At 33.8% G+C, this 12,302-nt stretch overlaps 2 protein-coding genes across 2 annotated transcripts in view; one reads left to right on the forward strand and one right to left on the reverse strand.

Annotated features, from left to right (window-relative positions):
• LOC145317580 (neprilysin-11-like) overlaps positions 1-10,499 on the reverse strand; it is a 20,694-nt gene extending 10,195 nt beyond the window's left edge. The window contains exons 1-3 of the mRNA XM_080158723.1: positions 10,379-10,499; positions 9,403-9,561; positions 8,892-9,053 (exon numbers count right to left, since the gene is read on the reverse strand). Of these exons, the coding sequence (XP_080014849.1) occupies positions 8,892-9,053; positions 9,403-9,561; positions 10,379-10,397 (340 nt within the window). The 5' untranslated portion in view covers positions 10,398-10,499. The remainder of the gene's footprint in view (positions 1-8,891; positions 9,054-9,402; positions 9,562-10,378) is intronic.
• The window catches only part of LOC145315517 (protein C-mannosyl-transferase DPY19L3-like), a 145,631-nt gene that overhangs the window by 71,318 nt on the left and 62,011 nt on the right, over positions 1-12,302 (forward strand). The window lies entirely within an intron of this gene.

Here is a 12,302-nt window from a genome sequence, read left to right on the forward strand (position 1 = left end):
CTCAAAAAAACCCTAAAAATGAACCTAACTTTAATTTTCTCAGGAACAATTTGACCAACAGAGATGATTTCTTAAACTTATGCTTTTATGCTTATAAATTGAGTTTAAGTTAAGAAGTCACCCCCTTGCCGCCAACCCCTAGCCCCCCGGGGCTCAAAAAACCCTAAAAATGAACCTAACCTTAATTTTATCAGGAACTATTTGTCCAATAGAGATGATTTCTTAAACTTAAGCTTTTATGCTTATGAACTAAGTTTAAGTTTAGAAATAGCCCCCCTGCCGCCAATCCCTTGCCCCCCGGGGCTCAAAAAAAACCAAAAATGAACCATTTTAAAACTCTGAAAAAAATACCTTGCAGATTAAATTATTTGTTAAAAAATACAAAAAATACAACTTACTTAGGGTGGGTCGATTTTGGAATTTCACATTAGTAGACATTGGCAAGGGTTACTAGGCCAATATAAAACCCTGTGAAACTTGAAAGAGGTTTTTAAATCCAAAAACAACGGCGCACGGAGGGTATAAAATGTGCCCGCCCCCTTATAAAACCAAAAATTGAAATTCCTTCAAACACACGCATGTTGCATATCAAAATGACCGCATTGAAATGCTGATTACAGATCTGAAAACTGTTTTGAAAAATATTGATTCAGTCTGAAATGATTTTCAAATAACCTACCAAAATGAACAATTTTGACTAAATCAGCTGTTTTTAGATACTTAATGAGATCTTGTTCCAACTAGGAGCAATATTTTTTATAACGGTTTGAGATTTGTAACCAGCATTTCAATGCAGTCATTTTGATATGCAACATGCCTGTGTTTGAAGGAAATTAAATTTTTGGTTTTATAAGGGGATGGGCACTTTTTATACCCCCTGCGCGCCGGCAGCCATAAGAGCCAAGTCACTTTTGAAACTTGAATGGGGCCTTTCATACATATATATGACTTCCGCAACTTATGATAACAGTAAAACCTAAAAAAGGGGGAAAATTCTTAAAATGACTCCACTTTCATCTAGACTTTATAATCTGAATCATATCAAAAACGCTTGCCCCATTTTGAGTATCTGTAATATTACATCTGAGACAGAATTCTACTTTAAAAAGCATACCTAAACATTATAAAATAGACACTTTAGGTCTGTCTAGAAGGCTCCTAGAGGACACCTTGAGCCTGCTTGGAGCACAACTTTCTCTAAATTCAAAAAATACAATTTGTTTAATTTTCCCTATCCAGCAGTCGCCTGGAGGTCACCTAGACCCTGCCTAGAACACATATCTTTAAATAAGCACTTTTAATTTTTACCTGTCTCCAGAGTGAACCTGGAGGCCTGCAGCACCTGAACCTGGAGGCCAATTCAAATTTTTTCAGGAGATATGTCAATAACATCCAAAAAGATGCATATTTGGTTTAATAAGTTTACCTCTAATTCTTCAAAAAGAAATTTTAATTTTTACCTGTTTTCAGAGTGGACCTGGAGGCCTGTAGCACCTGAACCTGGAGGCCGATTCTAATTTTTTCAGCAGATATGTCAATAACATCCAAAAAGATGCATATTTGGTTTAATAAGTGTACCTCTAAACCATCAAATAAGAAATTTAAATTTTTACCTGTCTCCTGAGTGGACCTGGAGGCCTGCAGCACCTGAACCTGGAGGCTGATTCTAATTTTTTCAGGAGATATGTCAATAACATCCAAAATTAAGCATATTTGGTCTAATAAGTGTACCTCTAACTCTACAAATAAGAAATTTAAATTAAGGTTAGGTTCATTTTTAGGTTTTTTTTTGAGCCCCGGGGGGCTAGGGGTTGGTGGCAGGGGGCTGACTTGTAAACTAGAAGTTAGTATATAAGCATAAAAGCTTAAGTTTAAGAAATCATCTCTGTTGGTCAAATGGTTCCTGAGAAAATTAAGGTTAGGTTCATTTTTAGGGTTTTTTTGGGCCCCGGAGGGCTAGGGGTTGGCGGCAGGGGGGTGACTTCTAAACTAAAAGTTAGTTTATAAGCATAAAAGCTTAAGTTTAAGAAATCAATTTGTTGGTCAAATGGTTCCTGAGAAAATTAAGGTTAGGTTCATTTTTAGAGTTTTTTTGAGCCCCGGAGGGCTAGGGGTTGGCGGCAGGGGGGTGACTTCTAAACTAGAAGTTAGTTTATAAGCATAAAAGCTTAAGTTTAAGAAATCATCTCTGTTGGTCAAATGGTTGCTGAGAAAATTAAGGTTAGGTTCATTTTTAGAGTTTTTTTGAGCCCCGGAGGGCTAGGGGTTGATGGCAGGGGGCTGACTTCTAAACTAGAAGTTAGTTTATAAGCATAAAAGCTTAAGTTTAAGAAATCATCTCTGTTGGTCAAATGGTTCCTGAGAAAATTAAGGTTAGGTTCATTTTTAGGGTTTTTTTGAGCCCCGGAGGGCTAGGGGTTGGTGGCAGGGGGGTGACTTCTAAATCAGAAGTTAGTTTATAAGCATAAAAGCTTAAGTTTAAGAAATCATCTCTTTTGGTCAAATGGTTCCTGAGAAAATTAAGGTTAGGTTCATTTTTAGGGGGATTTTGAGCCCCGGGGGGCTAGGGGGTGGGGTTATCCAAAAAATGATTAAAAATCCGTGATGTACTAACCAAAAGTAAACTTTTATCCCAAATAACCTATAGTCTAACTTTAATACCTAGCCCAATAATCACGGAGTAAGCGAAAGTGTCAAAACTTCCCCCCCCCCCTTAGTGACCCAGCCCAAAAGATTTCATCCAATTATCTCTAAAACTAAGGGAGTAGCACCCAAAATAAAATTGCTGGTATGTCGTGTGACAAGTCACCACATTTTACCCCCCCCCCCCCTTTCCCATCGTTTGAAGAAAACAACAATGACGGTCAGACTGCCTTTCTGCAGGTTTTTGGCTATTTTTATATTTTTTACATTTTCCCCATATCTTTGGTGTTTATGGACCGATTTTCAAGATTTTTTTTCAGTTAAAGATATCAAAATTAAATTTCCGGTCATTTGAAGAAATCAACAATGACGGTCAGACTGCCTTTTTGCAGGTTTTTGGCTATTTTTTTTGTATTTTTTACATTTTCCCCCATATCTTTAGTGTTTATTAATCGATTTTAAAATTTCTTTAAGTTAAAGATATCAAAATTAAATTTCCCGTCGTTTGAAGAAAACAACAATGACCGTCAGTCAAATCCACGAAATTTTGTGCTTCGCTACTTATGGATGTTGTCATCCTTGTTAGAAGCGAAGTCACTCTATAATTCACTTTGTTTGTTCATCAGTCCGTCCGTCCGTCAGTCCGTAACGCTATAGGGGAAACATGATTTTCTTGGCTCCTATTCAAGATAGACAGCTAAAATTTTTAGTGAAGATTCCTATGACATATGCCCATCTATTCTATACATTGTTTTGTCCACCTGTCTATTACATTATACATATTTTCACCAAGTTTTATTAAGATTTGTTTATTAATTGGGGTGCTAGATCGATTCTTAGATTTTTAGATTTTCTTGAATTTCTCTTTTCCTATTCATGATTAACTCAAGTTATACACAGAAAAATATCACTGAATTGACAAACAGACAAAGTGAGTTATGGGGCAGTTGTTGAGTTCTTTAAAAAATAAAAAATAAAATTAAATCACGAAACCTTAAAAAATAATGTTTGCTTTGAAGCATGACCGACAGACAGATGGACAAAACAATGTATTGATTAGATGTGCATATGCCATTAAAATCTTCACTTAAAATTTTAGATGTCTATCATCAATAGCAACAGAGAAAATTTTTATTCCATGGCGTTAAGGAATGACGGACAGAAAAAGTTGACATTCTACAGATATACAATTTCAAGAGTTTATATTTACTTAAATAAAAGCAGTTAACAAGATAACACCATTTTTTTGAAGCAAAGCTACTCTACAATTCCAAATGTCTGTCCGTCCGTCTGTCTGTCCATCCGACATGAAGTAATTTTCTCGGCTTTTCAAGATTTTGTTTGTGCTTGGCTACTTATTAATATTGTCATCCTTGTTACTAAGTAGATCCTGAACCTGGATATATTATTATATTACTTGTAATCACCAGATCGCTAAATATTTTTTTCTTCTACGAAACTTTCAACCCAATGAAAAAAATAAGATATAGTTCATTAATTTATGTCAATAGTAGGTAGGTTAAATTAAGCAATATTTTTGTCCTAAACCCAGAACCACTTCATTATGCAATCTACATTTTCCTGGATATTTTGTCTACGGTAGTCCATAAGTGTACAGCTTTACAGTACATTGTTTCTATTTGTTAAAGCAAAACGTATGATACAAGAAAAAGATTCTGTTTAAAGTAAAATGCTTATATTTCAATCAAAATCTATATTTTTGTATTTTTTACCGATCCACTTCATTATGCAAATCAAAAGAAAATCAAGGGAAAACGTTTGTGTTGCCCTTTTCTCCACTTTTAAAAATTAATTCTGATAAAATAACAATTTTTAAGGGATTTATGCATTAATTATAATGAAAAACAGTTTAAGGTAGATTTTAATGATTTTTCTAAATAAGAAATAATTGAAAAAAAGAAATTCTATCCCTATCACTTTAGAGGACAGCTGCCGACCCCCAGTCTTATGGATGAAGCTAAATACATGTTAAAAATAAAAATTAGCCTGAAATGTATACAAAAATGTTTTTAGATGTGTTTAAAAAATCCATTTTAAAATCTTGATTATGAGGATGATGGCCTTTAAGATGTTCTTACTGGTGGTGATGGTGAGCTAAATGTTATCAAAGTGCATGCCCATGATGAAAACTTATATATTGAACTATAGTCCAATTTTTGTAGTCATAGCAGCCTCCAGTCAAGCAATATTAAAAAAGAAAAAAATTGCAATTTTAATTACTAAAATTCATAAAGTAAATAATGTAGTTTTTAAATATTGGTTATATTTCATGTCGAGAGGCTCCACTGGAGGCTGCTATGACTACAAAAAATGGTACATAGGTTAATAGACAAGTTGTTGTAATGGTCATGTACTTAGATAACATTTAGCTCACCTTCACCACTAGTAAGAGCATCTTAAAGGCCATCATCTACTAAATCAAGATTTTAAAATGGATTTTTTTAACACATCAAAAAACATTTTTGTATACTTTTCAGGCTAATTTTTATCTTTTATATGTATTTATCTTCATCCATAGGACTGGGGGTCAGCAGCTGTCCTCTAAAGTAATAGGTATAGAATTTCTTTTTTTCCAATTATTTCTTAATTAGAAAAATCATTAAAATCTACCTTAAACTGTTTTTCATTATAATTAATGCATAAATCCCTTAAAAAATTGTTATTTTATCAGAATCATTTTTTAAAAGTGGAGAAAAGTGCAAAACAAACGTTTTCCCATTGATTTTCTTTTGATTTGCATAATGAAGTGGATCGGTAAAAAATAAAAAAAATATAGATTATGATTGAAATATAAGCATTTTACTTTAAAAAGAATCTTTTTCTTTTTCATACGTGTTGCTTTAACAAATAAAAACAATGTACTGTAAAGCTGTACACTTATGGACTACCATAGACAAAATATCCAGGAAAATGTAGATTGCATAATGAAGTGGTTCTGGGTTTATTAAAAAAACACCCAGTAAACACATCTTAACCTATATGGTTCTACTTTACATTGTAGCTTCTCATAAATATTGGAAAGGTTTATAACTATTTTGGGGGAGGGAACATCACCCTCAGAAGAGAAATTGCCACTAGAATAAATGACTCCCCCCCCCCGATTTTTAAAAAATTTTTCTATTAAAAACTTAATTTATAACAGGGGGTGATCGACTTCAATCCTCCATCCACCTCAAGTGCCCCCAGATGCATAGGGGCGTAGTCGCTAGTATTTTCTATTATCTAAGTAGTAAGGTTATTTGTCTGTAGCGAAGGATCTCACTAACCGCTGAACCGATATGGTTCTTCTTTACAGTGATGCTTCTTATATGTCCAAGGAGTGTTTATAACCATTTTGGGGTGATTATCTACACCCTCCCAAGAGAAATAGTTTCTAGGAAAAATGATACCCCACCGAAAAATTATATTTTTTACTTTGTCTGAAGTCAATTAACTTTAAAATTACTGGTCTGTATGGATTGTACTTTACAGGAAGCTTACAAATATCTTTGGGTAGTTTTAGGCTATTTTCCCTTCCTTCTACCAGAGGTTGGGGTTGAAGCAACTAGTAGTAGTAATTAGTAGTAATTATAATATCAACTTATTTATTTAAACCTTTTCAAGGATTACTGTAGTTATGTATACAGTTTGATATAAGTACGGGAATAAAATTTAAATGTTTCTCTCCGCTGGCTAGTATACTATAATCTCAATCACCTCCTATGACATTACCTCATCCCTTTCCATGACCATGGAGGAAGGTATTGACTTATTTCTGAGGACTATATATTAGCAACCTAAATTGACGACAAAATTCCACTGTCACAATAGACACGTATTATATATCCATTTCTGTAGCAGATAGGCATAATGGATAAGACAATGGAATAAATTGATGTACAACGTATCTATGTATGCAGAAAGTCACAATAGTGTTTAAACCTACGAATGAGTGACTCTCAAACTTTGTGGATCTTAAGGGATAATTTAAGACATTAGGTCATAAATAGATATACCCCCCCCCCCCCCCCAATTACTAAACATTTAATTTCCCTGTCGGTAGATTAAAATTTATTTGATTCAAAAGTTTGGACTGTAATAGTTTGATTTTAATCAGGGATCGGAAGCCTCACGTAAGCCGCGCATAAGCCTCAGTTTTAAACCTGCTTGTGACCAGAAAAAAAAATTTAAGAAAGAAGGATTGTCTGCTAAAGAGCCGTTTTATACATCCAGCTGAATTTTATAGTGATAAAATCACGATTTCACTGAGGCTTACACGCGGCTTACGTGAGGCTTCCGATCCCTGATTTTAATCAATCATAATTTATAACAGTACCTAAAGCTTCTGTGCCAACGGACAAGATAATTATTTAAAAGAACTTTTGGTACCAGTAAATTTTCAGCCGTATGTCTCCTCCCTTCCTAGCTGTCACTTTACAATGCCCCACATTTTGTTAAGCATTTATGGATGTTATCATCCTTGTTCATTAAATATTTTACCTGAGTTGATTCTCAATATATTTTAATTCCCAGAACGTATGAGAAGATACTCTGTAAAGGAGAACCATAACGGTTCAGCGTTTAGCAAGATCCTTCGGTACAGACAGACAAGCAGACAGACAAACATACAGACAAACAGATAGACAAAAAAACAGACAGACAAACATACAGACAAACAAGACAGACAAACTTTAATATAAGGAGATTACACGTAAGGTCTTCTATTCTATCACAAAATATCTTTTCTTTCTCTCACTTTATAATTACCCCCCTCTTTCTTTCTTGCTTTCTATCTCCTTTTCTCCCTCTTTCTCTTTTTATCTATCTAACACATTTCTCACTTTTTATCTATCTTACTCTCTATTTCTCTCTCTCCTCTCTCTGTCTCACTCTTTCTCTCTCTCTCTCTCTCTCTCTCTTTCCTTCTCACTATTTATCTCTGCTTCTCACTCTCTATTTCTTTCTCTAATTCTCTCTTGGTCTCTCTCTCCCTCTCTCTCTTTCTTCTTTTCTCTCTCTCTCGCTTTCTCTCTCTCTTCTCTCTCTCTCTTTCTCTCTGTCTCTCTATCTCGCTTTCTCTCTCTCCTTCTTTCTTTCTCTCTCTCTCCTTCTCTCTGTCTCTCTCTCTCTGTCTTTCTTTATCCTTTTTTCTCTCTCTCTTTCTCTCTGTCTTTCTTTCTCCTTTTCTCTCTCTCTCTCTCTCTATCTATCTCTTTCTTTCCTTCTCCTTTTCTCTCTCTCTCTCTCCCTCTCTCTCTCCCTTTTTCTTTCCCCTTTTCTCTCTTACTCTTTCTTTCTCCTTTTCTCTCTCTCTCTCTCTTCTTCTCTCTGTCTCTCTCTCTCTTTCTCTCTGTCTCTCTGTCTTTCTTTCTCCTTTTCTCTCTCTCTCCCGCTTTCTCCTTTTCTCTCTCTCTCTCTTTGTCTTTCTTTCTTTCTCCTTTTCTCTCTCCCTCTCTCTCATTCTTTCTTTCCCTTTTTCTCTCTCTGTCTTATCCAAAAAAAAACTTTTCTTTCTCTCCCTTTATAATTATCTCCTTTTGTCTTTCTTTCTATCTCCTTTCCTCACTCTCTCTCTCTCAACGTTTAAGAAAGAAAAAAAATAATTTTTTTATTCATTTAAATCTAACTATCTATCTATCTTATGATCAAAATAATTTGGTAGATTTTTATTTTGCTAAAATTGTCATTCGCGGATTTTTCGAAGGGTAGTCAACTTTGGCGCCATTTTTCGGCATGAAGGAGGTTACCTACATAAAAATGGACGCCAGATTCGGAATCTCCGACCCCAAATTGTATGGAAAAATGGTCTTTAATTTTTCATATAGGCCCTATGGGAGCTATAATATCAAAAACCGTTTTTTGTGACGTTGAGGGTGGTCCTTTAAATTTTTTATATTCTTATGTGGAAATGTATAGAGAACAAGGACATATACTACTTTTGATAATACATTAGGAAATAAGGGCTGTAAACCCTAAACAAATACTTTTTATGGGTCAAGCTGTATCTATCATTTAACTTTAATTTTGCAAATCTTATTCTTCAGAAAATATGACGCGTTCATATTTCATTTTCTCAGCTGGCAAGCTTTAAATAAGAGGAAGAGTCCCACAGGGCTTTAAACCTGCAAAGCTAGGACGCCACAGTGATCTTAATCTTACATTATTTGGGCTTTTTGCATAATTATTTACTTTTCTTTTCCCTGTCATACTACAATTAGATTTAACAAAGGCATTTGACACTTTCTTACCATGAAGATCTTGATCAACCTTGTCTCTTAGCTCGTAGAATCTACCCCACTTGGACTTGCCCTCAGGAATAGTGTTCTTGGCCATCCATCCTCCACAGGCAAACTGATAAAAGTCCTCACAAGGATCAGCTGTTATATCCATAGCATCAGCAAGAGAAGCAGCTAAAATATCATTTTATTTTAAACACATTATTATGTTATTGAAACCGTTGTTTGGCGGACACCAAATAAATTCAAAGCAAAGGATTTTTTTATTGGACTTGAAGTATATATTAACAGATGGATTTAAAAATAAATTTCTAAGTTTTCTATTTTTTTTTATTGATAAAGGATTATTATGGTTTTCACATTATTTTAATGGGATTGTATCATTCAAAAATTACCATTAATATACTCCTGAGAGCTATGCAACATTAAATTTTTAGTGTTTTGCTTGCTATGATGGTTCAAACTGTTGTCGCTATTATTTTGTCATCACAGATTTTTTAGAAACTAAGCTCATATACTGTACCTGCTTCCTGGCAAACTTCTGTGTTGCACACTTCCTGCTTCAGAATCTTCTCCTTGGCGGGAATCTTGACTGGAAGTCCGCCATTATTGGAAGCGCCATACACACCACCGATGACAGGTGCGCGCGCCCCCTGGCACACTGCGCAGCTAAGCAACAAGGCTAAAAATATTTACATATAGTTCTTTTGTTTTCATACCAATCTTTACGTAAATGGGTAATTACATCATCCCCCTATTTTTTTAGGGGGAGGGGGGGGGGTAAGACCCATATTTTGAGTGTTTCAGAAGATTTTTGGTAGGTAAACACCCTCGCCCCCCTTGCACGTCACAGTCAAGAATTGGACTTAAATCGGCAGAAACATCTTGGATAAAAAAATGAATGTCTAATAATATGTAAAAATTTAGAAGTGCAATTTTAAGAAACAAGGATGACAACATCTATAAACGCGAAGCTCTAAAATCATAAGAAAGAACAAACGGACAATAGCTCTTGTAAAGTGTCAGAACTATTTGAACATTTATTTGTAATTCTAAACAATATTCTACATAAATTTGTTGCAATATTGAGTAAATATAAGATGTAGTAAAAGGTCATACTTTCATTTTTAGGATTGGACTATAGGGATGCCTCGCTTATAATACTGTACTTTGTTGTCCTAGGAATCATTTTTCCAAAAATCAGAAGAATAGGATAATTTATACATACCAAAAATTGTTGTCAAAATGTTAAAAGTCAGCACGTTTTAAATGGACGTATGGACTTTCTGGAATCGATTGTAGAGTTGGTATGCTTCCTAATCAAATCGTATTCTTATCTAACCGTTACAGGAATCATCATGCAAAGTTTGAAATCAATAGGACAATTCTAATATGTCTAAATCAAGGAAAGAGCTTACCGTTACGGACGGACGGACGAACCAATCCTAATTATATAAAGCTTCGCCCTTTAAAATGAAATATAATTGAATTGTTATTACTTGTGACCAGCTTCAGCATGATTGCTTAACTAGGTAAAAAAGATTATTTCATTTTAATATTGACATCTACCTTCTTATCTTTTCATTTTTATCAATTTATTAAAAAAGAATGAATTCAAAGTATCTTCTGATGTAAATATAATATTTATGTAATTATCAAAAAAAATAAGTTTCTGTATTTCATAGTGATATGAAGGTTCATACAGGTTTAGAAATGGAATATAAATCAATCTCAATCATCAATCCAATTTTTAAAATCTTTTTATAATAAAGTCAAAGGATCGCTGTGTATCTGTCTGTCTATACCGAAGGCCTCTAGGGGTGTAGCCGCTAGTTATATACAGGGAAAAGTTATATATAATACAAACTAATTATTAATTGATTCAAATTTATTTCTTAATTAAAAGAATGTTCTATTGTTAGTCTACAACCTTTTTTTCTGCATAGTTCCCTCCCTATTATCTCATGTTCTGATAGCTAGAAGACTTTGATGGATTTTGCTTCCTTTGCCCCTTTTTTGCAACATTTATTTTTAGATCCTTTTATGACTTATAACTAGCTCAGACATTTTTAAGGATGAAAAGCATGCTCATTCACCTAAATGACCCGGTCAGGTTTGTTGTGATCCTGTGCCGTGCCCCCCCCCCCCCCCCCCCCTACTATATGACCGTTGTAATTAGGTTAAACTATGCCATAAAATTCACATCTCAACTCAAAAAGTAGACAAACATTTTTCCCTAAATTTTGTAAAAATGTATTTTAGAATTCAAATTCGTACTTAAAGTAAAAAAAAACCACCAAAGATAATGACATACATAAGTAGCGAAGCTCATCAATATTTTGAACAATTGCTAGTATTATATAACAACGTAATTAACAGACAGACAACAAATGAAGTTAATTTGTAAGTAGAATTTTACATCAAATTTTAGTTATCTATCTTTTATAAAAGACGAGAAAATTAATTTTTCTTTAGACGTTTGATGTTCTTTAGAACATTTCAGTACAGTTTGACGGATTAAGAAAATTTAAGAAAAGTTACTTTATGATCAACAAAAGCTTTTTTTTTTAAAAAATGTCGTCTATCCTAAATAACAGCCAAGAAAATCAAGGTTCCTCAAGCCATACAGTTGGTAGGAAAGTTGGACAGATGGACGGTTATTTCGAATTATAGAATAGCTTTGCTACTAAAAAAAAACTTTTCATTTCGGGGACAGAGCATCAAAGAAATTTTGTAATTGAATTGGATTTATCTTTTGGTCAGAAAAATGTGACTAATTTAAATTAATTTTATGTTCATCTAATTATTTCAAGTAGCGCAGCTACTCGATAAGCTAGGATTAGAACATATATGTCCAATGAGTAGATTAATTAGATTCTCTCATTAAGGCTAGGAAAGAAGACGGTTTGATTTTAGTAGCGAAGCTTATCTTAATTCACTCTGTCTCTCCGTCAGTCCGTCCGTTGATAATGCTATTTGGGAAAATGCGATTTTCGCGACTTCTTTTGAAGATAAACGGTTAGATTTTTTTATGAAGATTCGGCCTGTATCAACGATCAATCAGTAGCAAATTTACTTTGTCCGTCGGTCATGCATCAGAAGACAATATAGATTGACCATTCAAGAACGTTCATATCCTTGGATGGTCAAACATATATTGACTGATTTTTTCATATTTTTTTTAATTTTTCTAATATTTTTAAACTTACATATCAAAGATGTAGTCAATGTCATCTAAATGTTAAAATTTCTAATTGTCATTGAATATAAATATATTGCCCCATTTTCCTATCAATTGAGTTTGATATATAGTTATTCTTGATATCCTAATGTATAATTTTTGGCTGAGAAAATCTTTATTACATAAGACGTAAAAATCACATTTGTATAAGAAAGTTATGTTTAAAACTATATATTTTTAAG

This window comes from Acartia tonsa, chromosome 4 (genome assembly GCF_053477335.1).
Source record: "Acartia tonsa isolate MP-2025a chromosome 4, ASM5347733v1, whole genome shotgun sequence".
NCBI classification, from domain to species: domain Eukaryota; kingdom Metazoa; phylum Arthropoda; class Copepoda; order Calanoida; family Acartiidae; genus Acartia; species Acartia tonsa.